The sequence below is a fragment of the Tachypleus tridentatus genome, chromosome 11 (assembly GCF_004210375.1).
Source record: "Tachypleus tridentatus isolate NWPU-2018 chromosome 11, ASM421037v1, whole genome shotgun sequence".
Lineage (NCBI taxonomy): Eukaryota > Metazoa > Arthropoda > Merostomata > Xiphosura > Limulidae > Tachypleus > Tachypleus tridentatus.
The window spans coordinates 15856685-15880329 of record NC_134835.1 but is presented as its reverse complement, the minus strand read 5'-3'; the positions used below and the strand labels follow the sequence as shown (position 1 = coordinate 15880329).

The window sequence follows — 23645 nt, the reverse complement described above, 5'->3', positions numbered from 1 at the left end:
ATACCATTAAACATTTCTTTTTGAAATTAATAAACTAAAACAAATAAACATTTGAATTGTAAGCTATATTTTGAAGTAAAGCTTACTGGTACACATTGGTAACGAAGCTGTTTAATTGAATCATGAATGTAATCATGTTAAAGTTCATGATGTGCACATTGACCTCCATCAATAACCACACGGTTAATTTATTTTTAATTCTGAAAATCCATTTTTATTGGAAGTGCAAAATTAAGTTTTAAGTAACGGATATCTTAAAAAAGAGTTGACCATTCTATACTGTACTATTTGTAACAAACATAATAAAACTGCCTTCACACAACTACTCACCCGAGCAACTTGTACAAACGTATGAGTCGAATACTCTGGTAATAAAAAGTCATTTCCTCGCGTTTTAGAAAAATCTCCAGCAAGTTGCAAGTAAACATTCAACCAACTATTAACAGTCATAGGCATAAGATTCCACTTCAGAGTCTGAATGGAAATAAAAGTTAATCATATTTAACAGAACATGCATTACTAAAAATATTTTCAAAGTATTTAAGAATATTACTTCAGTATATCAATATAAGCAGTTAACGTGTAAAATGTTTAATTTTCCATACAGAAATATGCATCATTAAGAGAGTTGGTAGTCGAAAAAATCTTACATTTGTTGAAATGGGGTTTATCATGCATTTAAGATTTGTTACTGCCTCAGTAGCCTATAACCTTGTTTTTACACACAATTAATTTCTTAAAGATACAGAAAACAAATTAAAATATTTGTTTAAAAATAATATATGTTCATTAAGATAACAAACAAGTTAATGTGATGCTTATAAGCAAGAAATTTGCAAGTACAGCAAAACTAATTCATTTAATCACTTTAACACATTGCAAAATGCACGTAAAACAAATGTTACTGAAATACCGAGAAAAGTGAATTTAATTAGCAGTAAATTACTTTAAGTAGCACAATTTCTTTTTCTAAGATTTCAGTTTCTGTACATGCTCCATCAGTGACATAAGCAAACTCTGACAGCTTAGGTGGGTAGATTTCCTGTCCAGAAATGAAATAAAAAAAAGGATCAAACCTAAAAAGTTAATAAAAAAAAAGATATCACAAAATTAATTAAAAAATATATGATCTTATACAAAATCTTTAATGAGAAAAAAATTATCTTACTTGTGGAATTATATACTAAAACAAAGTTTATTAATGTACATGATAACAATAATAGTCATGCAACGTCACATTTGATTTCTTGAAATAAGAGGTGCAATAAAACCCCAAATGTATTTAACCAGATAAAATAATTTGGTCATTGTTTGAGCGACATTTTATGGGGCATGAAACCTTGTAAATTTAGTGAGTGTTGGATTGTAAAAATTATAATGTAAAATCATCAAGTGCATGAAATTTATCATGAAAGTAAACAGATTCAATTTTAAACTTAAATAATTTATGAGTTAAAATATTTTATATCACAAATGTTTTAAATCAAAATCAAACCTCCTTAATCAAAGGAGACTTAAATTTAAAAAAAAAATCAAATATTTTTTCCAATTGTGTTGTCTATAAATTTCTTTATATACTTTAGGTACATAGTCTTACAACATTAGTTTGTTGGAATTACTAAAACCTGGCTTTTTTATACAGTACAAGTTATAATTCTAACTGAATTTTACCAATAATTATTCTATGAATATGCCATGAATTCATTTCATGATTGATCTTAATTTTGGTTGGCTCAGAAAGTAATTTACTGACATTTGACTGGCTTGACTGCTCTTTTCAGCCTCCTTGATGGCAAAGCTTAATTACACAAAATTTACTGACATTTGACTGACTTGACTGTTCTTTTCAGCCTCTTTGATGGCAAAGCTTAATTACACAAAATTTACTGACATTTGACTGGCCTGACTGCTCTTTTCTGCCACCTTAATGGCCAAGCTTAATTACACAAAATTTATTGACACTTGACTGGCTTGACTGCTGTTTTCTGCCACCTTGATGGCCAAGCTTAATTACACAAAATTTATTGACACTTGACTGGCTTGACTGCTCTTTTCAGCCTCCTTGATGGCAAAGCTTAATTAAACAAAATGTACTGACATTTGACTGGCTTGACTGCTGTTTTCAGCCTCCATGATGGCAAAGCTTAATTACACAAAATTTACTGACATTTAACTGGACTGACTGCTCTTTTCAGCCTCCTTGATGGCAAAGCTTAATTACACAAAATTTACTGACATTTGACTGGACTGACTGCTCTTTTCAGCCTCTTTGATGGCAAAGCTTAATTACACAAAATTTACTGACATTTGACTAGCCTGACTGCTCTTTTCAGCCTCCTTGATGGCAAAGCTTAATTAAACAAAATGTACTGACATTTGACTGGCTTGACTGCTGTTTTCAGCCTCCTTGATGGCAAAGCTTAATTACACAAAATTTACTGACATTTGACTGGACTGACTGCTGTTTTCAGCCTCTTTGATGGCAAAGCTTAATTACACAAAATTTACTGACATTTGACTGGACTGACTGCTGTTTTCAGCCTCTTTGATGGCAAAGCTTAATTACACAAAATTTATTGACACTTGACTGGCTTGACTGCTGTTTTCAGCCTCCTTGATGGCAAAGCTTAATTACACAAAGTTTACTGACATTTGACTGGCCTGACTGCTGTTTTCAGCCTCTTTGATGGCAAAGCTTAATTACACAAAATTTACTGACATTTGACTGCTGTTTTCAGCCTCCTTGATGGCAAAGCTTAATTACACAAAATTTATTTACTTCATATACCTATAAAATGTGAGATTAGGTCACACTTTGAAATAGAGGTGGTAGTACTTGCCCCTTCATTTTTTGCAGCCTATACATTAATAGCCTATAATTAGTCACACATTATTTGCAAAGGTTAATTATCTTTATATTAAATCACTAACATTCATTTTCACTTCTATTACAAAGTTTAATTATAAGAATTTAAAATACATGAAACAATTTCAGTAACAATAAAACATTTATCTTATTATAAAACAAAATACTGTTAAAACCATATTCACAAAATAAAATATACCTGATTTGATATCAAACTACCTTCAAATTCAATATATAGAAATCTGTAATGTGTAAATTTATGTATTACAAACGAATATGTTCTAGTAAAACAGTTTTGATATTGAAATAACATACCAAAATGTACATGGGCTGGATAGGAATACAAAAATTAATTTGATATATTTCAAAAAATCATTTAAAAATTTATCATCATAACAAGACATTATGTTCTTCAGCTGTCTGATATTTTTTGATTGTGTGGTTGTAAACCTAATTTAATAACTTTATAGAACTGAATCAGACAGCAATGTGTTGTACACATCAACATTCATATATTTATTAAACAACCAATTCCCAGTTTTACAACAGAACGAAAAATTATGTTTGATGCTACATGTATAAGGAAACATTATATAGTAAGAAAAACTAAAAGAAACAAAACTTTAAAGGTTTTATAACTAAAATATTTATAATAGATTTATATTTTACTTAACTTCATTAACATACATACACCACTATTATAATTTATTTTTTTCCTGCGAGTTCCCAAATCTTTAACATACACTTTTTTTTTTATCCATGTGCACCATAATAAGGTTACAAAAGAACTTATGCCATTATCAATTAATTCAAAACTTATATTTTATAAATAAAACAGCCTATTGGTTGATATAGTTTTATACAGATGGTGATATTAACAAAGAATAACCTAAAATTATTAAATGATTGTAGTTTTGAAAATTTACCTCTATTTTAGCAGCAACAAATAAAGATGTTATTCCTAAAAGCTGAAGCTGTTGTTTTGGCAAATTTTGTTGAGTGGCGAGGTAGCGGTCAATAAAATCTTGGGCTAGGTAAAACGATTCTCTGTGGAGCCGATATACTTCACAAACCTTAAAACACACAAAACAATTCTTAATATAACAATCTGTTCTACAAAACTCATTACTTCTGTAACTTAATGTAAACTTATCTTTCTCAGTCTTCAATATACAAATCATTCATTGAAATATTCATAGTTTACAACGATGGAAAAAATATATATATTGTAATATTTACATAAGCACAAATCAAAAAACAGCTATATTTAGTAATAGATATGAATTCTCTTTATTAATGTTTTCCTATAAAACCTGAAAACATATTTAACTTTTTTAGCTATATTGGTAAAAGCATTTTTCACACCTTTTTACTTGTAATCACAAAAGTAATTTTGTGATTAATGTTAATCACATTTGTATACTTTAATAAGAGAAAGGAATGGGTAATATTAAATAATTATTAGTTTCCAACCATAACATGATAGTATTTTTAGTTTTTAATCCTCAATGGGAAAACCCAAGAGACAAACCAGGGGCACTCAGAAACTGTTGTTTCTCTTCAGCCCCACATGCATTGTTAAGTTAGACCTGTCTTGAAGGATAGGAAAGTATCTTGGTTCATGTCTGGGAAAACTGAGAAATCATTAAGGCTGCAGAGAAGGACAGCTGGGCCATTTCAATGGGGATGAATTCGATCTTGAGATAGGGTCTTTAGATGAAGAAATTTATGGAGTAGCAGAGAGATCCAAGCTGCAATGTGTCGCATTTTACCAAAAGAATGTCATCATCACCCGGCATTCCCAGATGGTCACCTACTTCTTTATAAAAAAAATTAGAAAGCTTAAAAAGTAACAAGGTTCTTGAGTCAGAGAAAATTTCCCCCAGGGTTTAGGAGGTTAAAGGTTGGATACGTGAGCCACTCACTACTATACATTTTTTTTCATCAAGTCCTTGAACAGCAGGTAGGTACCAGAGGATTTGAAGTTACCTAATGTAACTCCTCTTTTCAAGGAAGGTAATAAAATTGTCCTGGTAACTATAAGCCTGTTAAATTTGTATCAACTGTGGGAAATGTTTCAAAAAGTCTGTTAAAAGATGCTTTGCAAAGTCATTTAACAAAGTTTAGGATTTTATTGGATAGCCAACATGGTTTCACTAAGTGAAAATCTTGTCTTAAAAATCTTTTGAAAGGTTATTGGTTATATGGATGAAGATAAGAGTGTAGATTTGGTATATCTATATTTTCAGAAAACATTTGACAAGATGCCACATAAAATCTTATAAAAAATTATTGTACAAGTCTGGGGGATAAATTAGCAAATTGGATAGATGAGTGGCTGGATGGAAGAAAGCAGAGGGTTGTTACAAATGGAGTTTAGTCAAGCTGGATTAAAACACAAGTTGGGTACTTCAGTTCTCATTCTTAGGACCTGTGCTCGTTTTGATTTACATCAATGATATAGATGCTGGAATGGTCAATTAACTGCTTAAAGTTGTTGATGATGTTAAGGTTTTTGGTGTTACGACCTGTGAATAGGATGCTGCTGATTTACAAAAGGATTTAGATCATCCATTCAGTAGGGTAAATAAATAGCAAATGGGTTTTAATTATAATAAATGCAAGACAATGCATGTGGATTATTATAATTTGAATGACAATAACCTTAACAATATTATGGTAGAAATGGATCTTGGTGTAATGGTTGATCAGTCTCTAAAACTGTACAAGAAATGTGTTGTAAATAGCAATAGGAAAAATAGAATCTTAGGTTGTATTTGAAGACATAACTTCATTTTACAGATCACAGGTTAAATCAATCTGGAGTATTGTGTTTAGTCTATGGCACTTTACTTTAGTAAGGACATTGAACTGTTGGAAATAGCTATTTGTTTTGTAATTTTTCACAAAGCTACAGGAGGGCTATCTCCACTAGTCATCCCTAATTTAGCAGTTCAAGACTAGAGGAAAGTCAGCTAGTCATTAACACATACTGTTGACTCTTGAGCTCCTCTTTTATCAATGAATAGTGGGCTTAATTGTTACATTATAACACTCTTACATGGCAAGTGTGTTTGGTATGATGGGGATTCAAACTAATAACCCTTACATTGCAAGTTGAATGCCTCAACCACCTGACCATGCCAGAACTGGAAATGGTTCAGAGGAAAGCTACAAGAATGGAGAGGTTGTTGTAAGAGAAGAGATTATGATCTCTGAAACTGTTTTATAAAGAATAAAGAAGAGTTGATTGAGGTGTTTAAAATTCTACAAAGAATTAACAATTTTGAGGTATATTTTTTTCACATTTAACAGTAAGAAAAGTAAAACTGTAGGATACAAGTAGAAATTTTGGAAGGGTAAGTTATCTTCAGCTAAAACAGTTTTGTTTTTCTAACAGGGTGGTAAGCTTTTGAAATTAATTGCCTGTAGATGTTGTAAAGGCAGTAAGTTTAAGGTAGTTTATGGGAAAGCTTGATAACCATATGAATAAGGACTAGCCAAGAATTTTTTTCCTTTTTTTATTTAATAGTTTTTAGTTCAGAAAATTTAACAACATTCACGAACAAGCAGGTCCTTTTGTTGTCCCTAAATATCTTTTTCATAGATCATCAGAACTTTACAGTATTTCCTTTTATAACAATATCTATGTAATGACTGAATCAAGTTTTGAGTATGTCTGAATTCAAGACCAGATAGTTTTTTATTGACCCTAGGCTTTTCAACTTATAGAAGTCCCCTCAAAACAGAGCCTCTGCATGCAATACATTTAGTCATAGCTTGAGGTCCCATAATCAGTGTGAATGCCTAGGCTTCAGCCTGATAAGCCCATACCTAAATTCAGGGTTTTCTGAATTTCTTATTCTGCTACTTGATTTTTATCATACGATAACCTTAAAAACCAAAATAATGGCATTAACTATTTCAACTGGAGTATTTGCTTTTATATGCATTATTGATAACTTGCAATAATTTAAAAAAACAACAAAATAAATGTAGTGTGAATCATTACCCCTTGAAGTTAGCTTTCTTACAGAAACATAAGGATCCTTTAAAAAGTACAAGGTGAAGCAGGAATTACCTGTCAATAATAAACAAACAAGAAATGTTACTGTTAGAATCTCATTCTATTTAGAACTTGATTATAAATGGGAACCTTTTTATATCTACTGATATTATGTATTTAAACAGCTTTGAAAATAGGAAGTAACAGTAAGGATGGCTGACATCAATTTTTCAAAAACAATGGAAACCAGATAGTAAGGATGGTATCCCATCCACATTCTCTTGTTTGCATTTATTTTGAAAGGCTGATATATTGACCATCCCTATATTTACTTAATACTTTGAAAAGTATTTTCTCTGCTTGTTAGTTTAATGCAGTGTTTTAATAGACATAGGAAGGTTGTATTTATAGCCAAGTTCTTAATACAATGAAGTTCCAACTATAATATTTATTCTTTATCTATTCTTGGCTGATAATTCTTGTTTTATGCCATACTTAATATTTTTAAAGGAAAACCAATTATATATATCTCCAATGAAACCATAGGATTATGGCAGCAAATCTTTATAAAAAAAAATGTTTTTATGATACTTTATATCAGACTCAAGTATCAAAACGTACTTCTATTAACCAATCTAATAAAATTGCTCTCATCCGAGCTTGTAGATCAGGATGTCGAGATAACAGCTTGGAATCTCGAAGGTAAACGGCATCTTTCTGAACCATATTCTCCCACACCTCTCGAGGATCTGCCCAGGATAAATGAGGTAGGGGTGAGTTTTGTTCTTCAGGAGTAGACATACATGCAAGTCCACGAAACTGACTAAGAGTTAGGGAAGCTAGCACATCTGATGGAGTTCGCTGACATGCATCTAGTATTTCTGAACTATTGCTTATACATGTAGTTTTCACAATGGAAGAGCAGATCTCTTCTTGGCTGTCATTATCTTGGATACCTGGATCATAGCTTGTCTAAAAAAACACCAAGAAAATGTGTTAATACAGTTTTGTTTCACATGTATGTTTTCTACTTCTAATCATTATAAACACAATTAGTGCTTATAACCTATGTATAAAACTTTAAATGTATGAGTATTTAGAAATCACCAAGTTAATTTAGCTACATCATATATTTTTAATAGATTGTACAACACAATTCACACAGACGTAGATATGCCGAACATTCTGATATTTCTTTATTTGTTATGAATCTTCAGCTACATTAAAGATAATATTTTTCAAATGTTTAGCCTAATAATATTTTATTCCAACACTAAAGTGTGTTTCGTGAATTGACAATTAACATTAAACTATCCTAATTTGGTAATGACAAAAACACATTTAGCAAGTTTAAATACTTCACTAAAACAAAATGCAAATAGTAGAGCATTCTTCTTCCTATGGATTAAGGGATTACAAAATCTCAGTATCATTTAAAAGCGTTTTATCTCTTGGAAACAATTTTGCACATGCAAACAAATTGATAATCAATAAATATAATAAACACAAAAGTTTCATCACTCTACACGTTGCCAATCTTGTCAATTGACCAGTACAACCTTACACAAAATGTTACTGATGAAAACCACTGACTGGTAACAAAAGGAAAATAAACATTGCTTATTAAACTCTTCCATACTTATAATTTCAGTGGCTGTCAAGAATACCACTTCAATAATTAATCGATTAAGATTTTCTGTTTACACCACGTGACACTTAGTTCTACAGCTTTTAATTTTATCTTACATAATGGGAATTTGGCTTAACAGTTAACATATACACAAACAAGAAACCCCATTAGCTCAACCAACAAGAGTAATCACATATGAATCAAGAAATTTTACAACCCTTTTCTTCATTTTGTATTTTCTCTAATGAGGTAACTACTAATTTGAAAGTCCTCAATTCTTAGAAGTATTTCTATTCTTCCCTTAGTTATTTCATTACTGCAGTGTTTAATCACACATTATAAATCAAAGTAAACAAAAGAAGGAGAGAGGTGAGAATTTCCAGGATTTTTGTTACACCAAAATCCAAGCTTCATTTCACAGACTGAAAACTGAAGAACACGAGTCCTATAAGAAGTGAACTAAAAACCATTTATGTCCTAAGTGTATATAGTGGTTCTATCTCAATGACACACTACCATCTTCATATTATTCAACACAAGAATAAGTTGTGAGGACAAAAAAAAAAAAATGAAATAAGTATCACGTTTCTTTCAAACGGATATAAAAGGAAAACTAAATGTTTAAGTCTTCTTGAAGTTATCATGAGTAAAATTTGTACACATGCAGCTATTGTATACAGAATAAATGATGAACACATTTAGACAAGAAAATGAAGCAGATCTTAACATACAAAAGTTTTTACATTAACATTACAACCTAAAAGAAATATAAAAACATCATACAAGTGCCTTCCAACTGAATACTTGTCTAAAAGAAAATATTTGTGCAATAGCTTATTAAAAATCACAAGCTTAATTTAAAAATAAAGCCTAATATTCTTATAACACTTATAAAGAGAATACTGACAAAACAGTATCCCACTTGTAGAAACAATCAAACAAAACATTAAAATCAAACTATTGGGTTTCATCATGTAACTGTTTGACAAATGCTTAAAATAATGTACACATGTGATTTAACAAATCAACCTACAACTTTAAGCAACATCTTTGAGCTTCTAAAGCTTAAAACTTATTTGCATTTAATTAAATAGCATTCTTAACCATTATACATTACAACTAAAACATACCAAATGTCCAAACTATTTAAGCCCTTAGAACTATGAGCACAACCAATTAAATAATACATCTCTAGTGTTCTGTATTTCAGAGAAAACAAGTTAAAATCATTAACTTTATCTTTTTTAAATATGTACATTTCTCACATGTAAGAATCTGTTCTGTACTTTGTTATAATGAAGAAGATATCAACCTTAAACAAGTTTGTAATAACTTTTACTTTTTAATTTTCAAACTAGCATTTTATCAGCTCCTTCCATCATAGCCAAAGTCACCAAAGTTTTTCAATAGTTTTGTTTCTTCTTTAACAATTACACATAATCATTCTTTTATTTAACAACTTTTCAAACCTCAAGTGCAATATTTTACACTTCTCAACAGTGATACTTATTTCCACATTGTACACAATTATTAATGTTAATTTTCTTCTAAATATAAAGAACGTCCAAAGCCATTAACCCTTTCCAAGTCAACTAATTTAAGATTATTACAGCCAGAGAATACCAAAAGTATTAAAATGCACAACAAAGGTTTTAGAACTGACCAATAAGAGATCCAACTTAACCTCTTCAAATTATAAAAAGAATCTTTTCTTCCCCACTTACTAAACTCATTTTTCTAACTGTAATTTAAGTTTTTCATCATTCCATAAAATCTGTATTTTTATTTAACTACTTGTACTTACAAACTACTGACAGTTAAAATTATCCAAAAAAATTTAACAGCCATGTTAAGTATTGTATTTTAACTTAAAAATTATTTCTTACACCAGATTTAAACATAAGTACCTACAGAAGTGAAACTAAAGCTAATGAGCCTATAATTTCCTTAGGCCTTCCTTGACCCTTTTAAAATAGTTTACATTTTCAATTTTCCAACCATTCAGAATTACTTGAAGAAAGTAACATTAAAAAAAAGATAAAATGCAAACCCACATAAGCTACTTAAAGGTCTCCATCTTGTCAGGGTAATAATAAAAAAAAACTAAAGTTTAATCACTAATGTTGTATTCCTATAAATGAAATACTCCCAGGAAAAATGAAAATGACAACTGCTCACCTTCCTTGTTAAATATCAGAAAAACAAGATGAAAAATATGATAGTAAGTTATTATTGTGATATTATGTGTTAAGAAAATATAAAAAGCTAAGGTAGTAAACAGTTTGAACCATCACAATAAAAAATATTCATTACATGGAACCTCAAACTGCCTTACATAACAAATAATTTCAGGACAAAATAAATACAACTGACTACTAAACTAGGAAATGCAGGAAGTCTTGGATAATAAAATACTACTAATATCAGCAGTGATAATGTGGCATATTTGTATTGTTATAGCTCAAAGGTCAATCACTCAACACTGATAAAATACTAATTTATGTTCCACAAGGACACAATGTAAACTTCATAAACTTATCTTAAAGAAAACTGTTGAATAATAATGTTCTAGTATCTACAGAAAAATAAATTTAGAACCTCTTTACAACAGCCAACTTAAGAGATTTAATGATGTCTTTAATCACACCATTCTGACAGTTCACACAAAGTATAGATACATGATAGTCACTAAAAAATAAAAACATTCTACAAGTTGCAGCACCTTCACTACTCTGTGAATGATAGCTCTCTTAAGAAAAATAAACCTATCTTTAAATCTACAGCATAGTAATTAGAAAATTATCTTTGTATTTCATCATTGCCAAACTTTATTGTGCTAACATAAACTCTATTGTTACAAATGACAAACAAATACAGATGTCACATCTTAAAAATACAAAATTGGTTAAAATCATTGTAAGCAAAAAGAAAAAAGTTAAAAATATTTCTTTTCATACAAAGTGGAATGGAACACTAACATAAATATTTTGTAAATATAAAATTTAGAGCATATATTAAAAATACAACCAACCACTCCAATGTTATTTGTAATTAAAATATATAAATTACTTAGTTCCTAATATCCATTTTATCTTTACTAACTATACAATTCTAATACTCTTCATCCTGTGTACTTCTTAATTTTGTTCAAATATTTTAACATTTTTTATCTTTCCAAACAATTTTCTTCTAAACCCAATTTCTCTCTAATGTTAAAAATAACTTAAAAAGAAGTATTTCTGTGGGTCAGAAAAGTAATTGGATACGTCTGTAAGAACTTTCACTTTATGACTCAAACTCGACTTATTCACAAAGAGGAAAAAAAAAATCTATTCCCGAAAGCTTCTTTGTAACATATCTACTAAAAGCCTTCATTCTGAAAGTTAAGATATTAAAATTTTATATCACACACTTTCTACTGAATTTTAATTTTGTCATTCAATTATTGATGTAATTGCTATATCTTACAGATAACTAATGTCAAACTAATTAGTCTTGTTACTTACAAAATTCTCCTGATATTTTAGCTGATGTCTATTTGTCTCAAGTAATCTATAACTTAGATCACAATGTTAGCATGCTTTACAAAAAACAGGGAACTACCATGCAGGTAAAGTTTTGTGTTTCATGAGTTCTATATTTTTTTAAAATGTCAATTCATTAATAATACAATTTAAAATGTTTAATAGTTTACTTTTATTATGACGACTATCTTGCATTGTAAGCAGCTTACTAAATGGGCATACAACTAACCTCAAGATATTTTGCATTATGGCTGAAATACTGTTAAAAGTAAAGGCACAAAAACAAAGAATCAATGAATTTTAACCATTATAAGTATTACAGGAATATTAAATTAGCAATGCTAATGCAGAATTAACTTTAGCTTTGATCTATAAAGATAGTTTCCTTTGTTTTAAAACTTAGAACAATAAGTAGGTAAAATAAGTTAGTACTGTTGCATTGAGTTTGATAGAAACTTAATATTTGAGATATTTGGGATGAAGAACAGTTTTTTAATCAAAACATGAAAATCACTTTGCACTCAGACCAGAAATGAAACAGACTCGATATATTCACATACAAATCTTTAGAAAAATACTTCATTATAAAATCTAACTATTTGTGTACAAGACAATTGCAATTTTTACTAAAATTGTACCAGGTCCTGTGAAGATACACACAGTACCATAAGTTATAGTATAAATACTTAACTTGTGCAACTATGTATACAAACATGTGCATATTACACAGAGCCAGTTGTGAAAGGGTTAAGTTCTGAAACTGTAAAACAAAAGTTAAGAAATCTAAAAATTAATAAATCTTCTGGACCACACAACTTTTATAAAAATTAATAAATCTCCTGGACCACATAACGTTTAAGAAAGTTTTAAAGGAACTTAAATACTTTATTTGCAAGCTGCTACCAAACATATTTTTATCATTAAACAGTAGAAGAGTGTTACTAGTTGGCTAATGTCAGTCCAATATTTAAATCTGCTAACAAACATTCTCCAGACAATCATAAGCCAGTCATTCTTACATCAGTAACTGGAAAGGTTTTGGAAAGTGTGATTAAAGATGCACTGGAGTCACTTAAAGCATTCTGGTATAGTATCAAAGAGCTAGCATAGACTCACTTAACAAATCTTCTGACATTATATGAGAATGTTACTGCCAGAGTTGATGAAGGAAATACTGTGGATTTGGTTTCCAAAAGACATCTGATAAGGTGCTTCACAAAAATATTTGTTAAAAAAAATGTGGATGTGCAGAAAATTTTATTACATGGTATAAAAAACTGGCTGGACAGTAGAAAGCAGACAGTAGTAATAAATGAAGTTAGACCTAACTAGATCAACGTTACAAGTGTGTCTCAGGACTCTGCACTGTGCGCTCTGATGCTTGTGATTTATATTAATCCTTTAATGATATCCATGCTGGATTTAATAACACAAAATTGAAGTTTGAATACAACATACAAATTTTTGTAGTGGCTAACTGTATCAATGATGCTGCAGACATGAAGGGAGATTTAGGTCATTAAACATCAATATGTGGCAGATGGCATTTAACTGTCAAAATGCAAGGCAATGCATGCAAGTTTTTAAATTTGAAATTACTGTTCAAATTAAATGGTAATCCACTAAATGTGGTTGATGCTAAACAGTGTATCGTAACTGGCAATAAGGCTAATAGGATTTTAGATAGAAATATGAATACAAGACAAAAGATATTATTATTTCACTGTAGAGATCACCTGTAAGGATTCATTTAGAACAGGTTTGGGATCCTTTTCTCAAGAAGGACATTGAATGGTTGGAGAAAGTTCAGAGAAAAGCCACTAGGATGATACCTGGGATGGTGGGACTGTCCTATGAGGAGAGACCAACATCTCTAAACTTGTTCTTTCTGGAGAGGAGAATGGTCAGAGGAGATTTGATTGAAATGTTTAAAATTATTAAAGATACTGATAATATATATCCATCAAACTTTGTGTTTGGCAATGAAAACAATGAGTTATAAATTAAAATTTTGGCAGTGTAAGAGTTGTCTGTGGTAAAGACTATTACTTTTCAAACAGTTTATGTAAAGAAATATCTTCAAAGGTGGCAAAAGGAGAAAATTTAACCGAGTCCAAAAAAGGTTGAATGAATATACAAGTAGTAATGGGTGGTTATAGTTAGGAGCTGGAAAGGACATCCTTAACGGACTATTAAGCTCCTTTTTGTCCCTTTAAAATTTTATGAAACGAAAATTAGACAGTCGTGAAGGACAGAATAGAATAGATGCAATTACGAAACTGAACATATGAAATGAGTATAAGGTAGTTATAAAGGTAGGCTTAATTGTTATTATACATATGAAATGAGTATAAGGTAGTTATAAAGGTAGGCTTGTTATTATTATTATACATATGAAATGATTATAAAGTAGTTATAAAGGTAGGCTTGTTATTATTATTATACATATGAAATGAGTATAAGGTAGTTATAAAGGTAGGCTTGTTATTATTATTATACATATGAAATGAGTATAAGGTAGTTATAAAGGTAGGCTTGTTATTATTATACATATGAAATGAGTATAAGGTAGTTATAAAGGTAGGCTTAATTGTTATTATACATATGAAATGAGTATAAGGTAGTTATAAAGGTAGGCTTTATTATTATTATACATATGAACTGAGTATAAGGTAGTTATAAAGGTAGGCTTAATTGTTATTATTATACATATGAAATGAGTATAAGGTAGTTATAAAGGTAGGCTTAATTGTTATTATTATACATATGAAATGAGTATAAGGTAGTTATAAAGGTAGGCTTAATTGTTATTATACATATGAAATGAGTATAAGGTAGTTATAAAGGTAGGCTTGTTATTATTATACATATGAAATGAGTATAAAGTAGTTATAAAGGTAGGCTTGTTATTATTATTATGATACATATGAAATGAGTATAAAGTAGTTATAAAGGTAGGCTTGTTATTATTATACATATGAAATGAGTATAAGGTAGTTATAAAGGTAGGCTTGTTATTATTATTATTATTATACATATGAAATGAGTATAAGGTAGTTATAAAGGTAGGCTTGTTATTATTATTATTATTATACATATGAAATGAGTATAAGGTAGTTATAAAGGTAGGCTTGTTATTATTATTATTATTATACATATGAAATGAGTATAAAGTAGTTATAAAGGTAGGCTTTATTATTATTATTATACATATGAAATGAGTATAAGGTAGTTATAAAGGTAGGCTTAATTGTTATTATTATACATATGAAATGAGTATAAGGTAGTTATAAAGGTAGGCTTGTTATTATTATACATATGAAATGAGTATAAGGTAGTTATAAAGGTAGGCTTGTTATTATTATTATTATTATACATATGAAATGAGTATAAGGTAGTTATAAAGGTAGGCTTTTATTATTATTATTATTATTATACATATGAAATGAGTATAAAGTAGTTATAAAGGTAGGCTTTATTATTATTATTATACATATGAAATGAGTATAAGGTAGTTATAAAGGTAGGCTTAATTGTTATTATTATACATATGAAATGAGTATAAAGTAGTTATAAAGGTAGGCTTGTTATTATTATACATATGAAATGAGTATAAGGTAGTTATAAAGGTAGGCTTGTTATTATTATACATATGAAATGAGTATAAAGTAGTTATAAAGGTAGGCTTAATTGTTATTATTATACATATGAAATGAGTATAAGGTAGTTATAAAGGTAGGCTTGTTATTATTATACTGCTGGAATTATAAGAAATGTCTTTAGAGCACTGAAAACAATGTAGGATTTTAATAAAGATAAACAAGATTAAATGTACATGATTTTGATGGCACTTTTTTCAGTACAGGTTTACAGACTATTTAATATGGATAGAGTACTAAAGAGAAGGAAGGAGTTCCTTTATATGTAAGGTGTGAGTTGCATCCTGTTGAAGCTGAGAATTTTACAGATAACAGCAAGGAAATTGAATCCATTTGCATTTCTATAAGTGTATATAAATGGAAAAGGCTTTTCATGAGAATTTGTTAGAGACCACCACTGATGAACTTAGTGACAAACTTTACCATGAGATAAAGATTTCAGCTGTTAATAAGGTCATAATTATGGGTGATTTTAATTTAAGGCATACAGACTGGGAAATAATATTGTCAAACAATAAGAGAAAGGTTTTTGAAAATGTTTGAGATGGCTTCCTTTAACAACTGGTCAAGGAACCAAATAAACACAATACTATTTTTGATTTATTCTTAACTTCTAATATAGAACTTACTGAGAGGGTAAAAAACTGGGGAACACCCAGGTACAAGATCATTGTTCTATTAGGTTTGATGTTTTGCTGCATAAGAAAATCAGGAATAAAGATATTTTGATTTCACATTTAAAAGAAAATAAATTTTGTAGGGATGCTTGTTTGTTTATTTTTGAAATTCGCACAAAGCTACACGAGGGCTATCTGCGCTAGCCATCCCTAATTTAGCAGTGTAAGACTAGAGGGAAGGCAGCTAGTCATCACCACCCACTGCCAACTCTTTTACCAACAAATAGTAAGATTGACTGTCACATTATAATGACCTCATGGCTGAAAGGGCGATGTGTTTTATGTTACGGGAATTTGAGCCCCGACTCTCAGATTATGAGTCCCATGCCTTAACACGCTTGGCCATGCCGGGCCTTGAAGGAATGCAACAAGAATCAGCTGTTGTCAGTTGGCAGCTGAGTAATTTGGGGACACGAATCAGATATGAAGATTATTTTAAAAATAAAATTTTAAATATTCAAGGTAAACATATCCCCTATAGAAAGAAAAGGGTAACTACAACTAAAAACCAGGTTGACTTGTATGCAACTTAAGAGAGAATTAAAGAAAGAATCATAAATTTAAGAAATTTAAATTGATAGTATGACAGATATTGAAGATTATAAAATATCAAGAAAGCTGATCAAACAGAAAATTAGAACAAGAAGGATGTATGAGAAAAAGTTGACTGAAAATATAAAAATTAATAGTGAGTATTTTGTTAAACACATTAAGAGTAAACAAAAACAAAATGTTCGAATTGAGGTAGTTCTTTTGAAGAATGATTAAAAAAAGCTTTTATCTGATAGTTAGGAGATGGCTGGGTTATTAAGTTTTGTTTGTTTCTTCAGTTGTTTTTTTATTGAATATACAAGTAGTATTTCACATTTTGAACAGCTGATACATGGATCAAACAAGATGTCTGCATTAATTCTGAGCATGTTAAGAAAAATTGGGAAGTTTAAACAAACCATAAGATTCTTGGTCCAAATAACATTTCCTAAACATATTTGAAGCAGGTAAAGAACTGGATTTGTGAGCCACTTACTATTTTATGTCAGTCTCTAAACAGTGGGAATGTACCAAATGATTGGATGCTAGTTAATAAAAACTGTTCCAATAATTATAGACTCATTAGTCTGATGCCAGTTGTGGGAAATATTTTCCAGAGTACGTTAAAAGATGTTTTACAAAGTAATAAACAAAGTATAGAATTTTATTAGATAGTCAACCTGGTTTTACTGAATGAAAATCTTACATGTTTTGGAAAGGTAACTACTTATGTAGATGAGGGTAAAAGTAGATTTGGTGTATCTGGATTTTCAGAGAGCATATGACCTCGTTCCACAAAAAAGGCTTGCAAAATTGACAAGTGTGGGTTGGAGATACATTAGCAAATTTGAATAGAAGAGCAGTTGGATGGAAGAAAACAAAGGATGTTTAAACTGATTTCAGTGAAACTGGATTAATGTCCTAGTGGGGTACTTGAGGGCTGTCTTGGGATCCTGTCTATTTTTGATTTACATTAATGACACAGATGAAGGAATGAACAATAAATTAGTCAAATTTGCCAATGAAATTATCAAGGTTTTGGATGTGAGAAAGATTCTGCTGTTTTACAAAAGGATTTGTATCATTTAGTGAGTTGAGCAAATAAATGACAGATGTGTTTTAGTTATAATAAATACAAGATAATGCATGCAAGTTATCATAATTTAAATAATAATTTGGATGAGAATAACCGTAAAGTGTTATCAACGAAAATGATATTGGTGTTATTATTACCAGTCTCTGAAGCCATCCAAGTAGTCTGCTGTTGTCCATGGTATCAGAAGATTTTAGGTTGTAGTTACAGAAATACTGAACACAAGTTTAGAGAGGTTATAATTTCATTGTAGCAGTCTGTGGTTAAGCCACATGTAGAGTACTGTGTTCAGTCTTGGTCTCCTTACATTAGGAAAGACACTTAATTCTTGGAAGTGGTTCAGAGGAGAGTTAGTAGAATGGTGCCTGTAATGTCACATGAAGAGTGGTAAAGATATCTGAAATGGTTTTCTCTTGAAATAAGAAGAGTTAGAGGGGATCTGATGGAGGTGTTTAGGACTGTGAAACAAGAGTGTTGACAAATAATATTTTTTCATACTGAATGGCAAAGTAGAAGTCATCTCCACCATGAGTTTTATTTTTTTTTTAACAGCATGGCTGGTCTTTGGAATGGGTTTCCTTCAGATGTTGTGGAGGCAGTAAATGTAAGCTTGCTTGTTAAATATATGAATGAAAAGGGCTGGCTTTAAGACTTTCATATTATTCTATTTTCTACACATCAGTTTACACCAAAGAAATCTTTCATTTTGGAAGGATAATTTATCATTTTGTAACTAATACATGTATTTACACAATCCTTCATCTAATTATTTTATACTTTGATTAGATTACAGTTGTCAAATAAATATCATATAAAATGCAGTTCAACTTATTGAGTAGAAAATATTGTTACTGCATATAGTTTAAAACTGATGGATACAAGAGGTAAAAGATCAGGCCATAATAAGATATTACATTGGAAACCATGTACACAAATAAATACAAACTCATCTAGACAAATAGGAGCACTAAAACCATTTTACGAAAATGTTTTACTTTGCCACAAAACACTAATAGTAAAAATACATCTAATATAGGTGTATATGCAATACAGTCAGAACGCTTACAAATTTTAATTCAAATATACAATATATCATAATTTGTTTATTTACCCACTTTCAGTAGTTTGAAAACATTAAAAACTAATTAAGTACCTGATTTAAAAATATTCCTCAAATTTAATATTACTTATTTCAGTAAAGAAACATACACACAAACACTGGCGCTTTCTTATCCATAATTGGCGGGAACTACTAGCAGCCTAACCCAGCCAAAATGCTCTCGCCCATGGTCCACGTCGACGCCTTACCTGATTTTGGAATTCCTGATGTCTTTTATTGGCACGATGATCATCTATATTAATGTTCTGCAAGAAATGGAAACAAAAAATAATGAAACATTAATCTCATAACCCATTAAATACTGCCCCACAAACTTAAAGTCAAATAAACTTCTCATATTGTTTAAATTAAATAGTGTTTCCAAAGCTGTCTTACCTCTGAATCGGTCGTTGTCTTTCTTTTACGGCGTAAAATAGCTGGCTGTAGACGTGACTCTTTTTGACATCTAAAATTCTTTACACTGCAGAAATATAAAATTTCAACTTCGGTTTGATTTTGAAATGAGTTTAAATTTAATTAACGCTATGTTAAAGCTTATCCTTGAGCTAAATTATTAAAGAAAAAACATTCGTGAACAGTTATACAACTACTGTAAAACAAAAAATAAATCGCATTTAGTTGCGAGTAATGTAATCATAGCTTACCTTCGTTCTGACATCCTACACTGGAACTAGTTAAATTACGCTGTTTTTCAACCTTCGGGAAATAAAATAATTATATTAAATGTCATAGTTCAGAAACGAGCAACAACTTACATATGTAACAAAATTATAAAGTTTTTCTGCATGAGATTTAGCAGAAGATAAATTTTTGGCAAATGTACTTACTCATTCCGTTTACTTAAAATTATATCCATCGAAAAAACACAATGCATCTCGTAAAACAATATTAACCTGATAACGCATTTTAACCTTTGCTATTAAATATTATACAAAGATGCTAAAATCCGCTCGTAAACATTAAACTTAGTGTTCAAAGCGTAAAAGTTACACTTTTAGTTTTCCGTCTCAGTTTAGAGTTCAAGCTAGCTCAAGTCGTGTCATACTTCAAGTTTTAGATTGGACAAAGATTGACAAAAATCCTAAAAACTGAAGTTCACAAAATACTAATAAAAGCTGGCTAATCTCACATATTGTAAAGCACCTTATTACTACTTAGAAAACCAAAAAGTATTCGTTCTTAAACTGTCAAACTACTTTAATAAAACTCAAGACGACAAAGCACCGAAGAACACCCACTTCGTCCACCGTTCCCACCTGAGTAACTAACGTCGCGCCAAAACACGCAGCGACACCAAGCAGTAATTTACGTGTGCATGATGGGTAAAGCTTAGTTTTTCCCGTGAACTTAATATTCATAATAAGTACCTTTGGACAGAATTAAAATAGTTCGAAATATATATATTATCCTTTTGAAGAAACTACTCTTTCTTCTGTCTAACTTGCACAGAAACTGTGTAAAATACTGAGTACTTGGATTCTACTGAAATTATATATTCAATGTGTAAACAAACAGAATCATACGATATCAGTACATAAATGCAACTCGTAGGATATTAGTTCTAAATCTTATTTTCGAAGTATGTTAATGTTATTAAGTGTTATTATCTTGGTTATCCAAGGTACACAATGGGCTATCTTCATTTTGTTCATCTTGGAATCGAACCTCAGATATCAGCATCATAAATTCGTAAACTTATCATTTACTCACCAGGGGACATTTATTAACTGAAACAGAAAAAAAAATGCATTCGTGTACCATATAAATTGTGAAACTGGATATGATACATATACATAAATGTTTTAAAACTATTGTTTATTTATACATTACGGATACTGACAAACAAATTCTTAACTGATTTATTACTCCAAGTTGCTGGCCAGTTGAAGATCATACGCTTCCAGCATTATTGTTTCTTTGAAATTTATATCAAATAGATACTGAGATACAAGTTTTATTAGATGAAAAATATTATTCGTGTTTATTTTTATTTTATTTTTGTTCTTTCTATTGTAATACAAAAATAGAATGAGGTTCACACACACTACATCGCTATACGTCAACAGCTGACAACTGTTATTGATTTTATTCTGCGCATGCGTATTTAAGATTTATTTCGTGACGTGAGTACGTGCGTGAACTGTGCAGACGCTTTATTGGTGCATATTTTTGCGGGTAAAAGGACACTGGTTGACGATGTAAACACAACCACGTGCTTTTATTGACGTAAAGTAGTTTAGCAAATCTAATATCATTGACAAGTAAATATGTTAAGACGTATTCTAATCTTTTAAACTTGAAACTCTTAAGGGCATATTGACTAAAATTATTTCTGATGAAAGCTTTTGTTTCCTGTAAAATTTAAAAAAATTTTTTGTTTCTTAAACAGAAAAATAAACAAAAATAAACAAACTGATTTACCATTACTGATATATAAATTATTTTTGTTGTTGTTGAAATTCATCATCCATATAAGTATTTCTTGTGAACTTTCGACACTACTCTCGACTAACAATTTTTCCATCACACCAAACATGGTTACCCTTTCAGCTACGGAGACGTTATAAGTTCGGTCAATCCCACTATTCATCAGTAAAAAAGTTGGCTGTGAGTGGTAATAACGAGCTGCCTTCCCTCTATTCTTACTCTAAGTTAGGGACGGCTAGTGCAGATAATTCTCATGTATCTTTGCGCGAAATTGAAGAAACCAAACAAAAAACAAACTAATAATTCATTTCTTTTTAAATACTGTTAAATGATAGATCTTTCTAATTGACTACAACTAGGGTCAAGTTAATAGTTATTACGACAAATTACAAATACAATTCTTCTGTTTTATCTCAAAATTTATGTTCATTGTTACAATATTGCTGAATTTTTTCATTATTATGGTTTATATATATATATTGTTTTATTCATTAATTTGCTTTTTTAAAATTATATTTTATAATTGTATCTACCCAACTGCTAGTTAAGGTAAAATATTTTTAAAATACCTCAATAATTATAACATTAAAGCTGTATTTTTGATTAAAACATGAATAAGTCAAGACTGAAAGAACTTAATAATAAAAAATTATTAGATTTGCAGATTTAATGTATATACAATCATGTGCAAAAGTTAGGGCACCCTATGAAAGCCTGTGTATTTTTGTAACATGTTTGGATATATATATATTTAATCTTAATTTTAACAATACTGAGAGATTATAGGAATATAACTAAACAATTACAACTGAAGAAAAGACTTTTCAGGATCTTCTGTAAATGTAATTCTACAAAAATGCATATTCTAATTGAGGTAAAATTTAGGACACCCTACCCCCTAATAGCTAGTGAAATAACTGCAGTGAGACGCTTCTTGTAGCCATCTACCAGTCTCTGACATCGGTCTGAAGAAAGAGTGCCCCATTAAATTTAAAGTTAATGAATATTATTATACTTCTAAAAATTATCCTAAAATTTATATTTGTTTCTGCAAATATTTTGTGTTATTTAATGGTATATGTAAGATATCTTAATGAATGCCCCATCCCCCTAGTGATAAGCGGTAATTCTGAAGATTTATAACGCCAAAAAACCAGGTTTCGATAACAACGAAAGGCATAGCACTGATTACTCATTAGTATCTTTGCGCTTAATTACTAACAAACAAATTTCATGTATCTGTGTTTGTTTGTTTTGGAAATTTGAGCAAAGGTACACGAAGACTATCTGCGCTAGCCGTCCATAATTTAGCAGTGTAAGGCTAGAGGGAAAGAAGCTAGTCATCACCACCCACCGCCAACTCTTGGGATACTCTTTCAGCAATGAATAGTGGGATTGACCGTCACATTATAACGCCCCTACGACTAAAAGGGCGACCCTCGGACTACCTGGTGGAATATGTAACATACTTTGAGAAACACTGGTGTAGCTGGTGTGAAGACTATGTTAAAAGTAGAGAACTTGTTTGTAAAATTACTTAATGTGATATAACTCATTTTCGTGGCACAAAACCATTTTGCACGTATAATTACACCAAACATAATTATTCGACTTTAACTCTAACAGTGAATGTCTATTTTTTTAAAAATGAAAAGCAAATAATATATAACAGTTTTATATAGCTATACATACATCTATACTGAACTAAAATATTGTTTGTTTTGAATTTCGCGCAAAGCTACTCGAGGGCTATCTGCACTAGTCGTCCCTAATTTAGCAGTGTAAGACTTGAGGGAAGGCAGCTAGTCATCACCACCCAACGCCAACTCTTGGGCTACTCTTTTACCAACGAATAGTGTGATTGATCGTCACATTATAACGCTACCACGGCTGAAAGGGCGAGCATGATCTCTAACCACCTGGCCATGCTGGACCCCAGCTCAAAGTGAGAAATTTAACAAGAAAGGGTGAAGTAAAGCGTGGACTTATTAACCAGTCGTTCTGTATTGTACATGACATAACAAATATATAAGTTGCTAAACAACGAACTGAGTGGCAGATACATTTATTCTTTGCCTTGTAATAAATGTAATTTTGCAAACTTCAGTTATC

The 23645-nt window shown here is 30.3% G+C and overlaps 1 protein-coding gene across 5 annotated transcripts in view; it reads right to left on the bottom strand.

Moving 5' to 3' along the window:
- LOC143231688 (G1/S-specific cyclin-E1-like) overlaps nucleotides 1-20414 on the bottom strand; it is a 39074-nt gene extending 18660 nt beyond the window's left edge. Inside the window, exons 1-8 of one of the 5 annotated variants that reach the window (XM_076466276.1) lie at nucleotides 20345-20414; nucleotides 19751-19802; nucleotides 19482-19566; nucleotides 19295-19351; nucleotides 7494-7844; nucleotides 3793-3939; nucleotides 947-1042; nucleotides 331-474 (exon numbers count right to left, since the gene is read on the bottom strand). In XM_076466276.1, the coding sequence (XP_076322391.1) occupies nucleotides 331-474; nucleotides 947-1042; nucleotides 3793-3939; nucleotides 7494-7844; nucleotides 19295-19351; nucleotides 19482-19566; nucleotides 19751-19764 (894 nt within the window). In that variant the 5' untranslated portion in view covers nucleotides 19765-19802; nucleotides 20345-20414. Of the gene's footprint in view, nucleotides 1-330; nucleotides 475-946; nucleotides 1043-3792; nucleotides 3940-7493; nucleotides 7845-19294; nucleotides 19352-19481; nucleotides 19567-19750; nucleotides 19803-19933; nucleotides 20230-20249 lie in introns of those variants that run through there. The other 4 variants (XM_076466278.1, XM_076466277.1, XM_076466280.1 and 1 more) reach the window with 4 other exon arrangements.
- Nucleotides 20415-23645: the final 3231 nt, after the last annotated feature.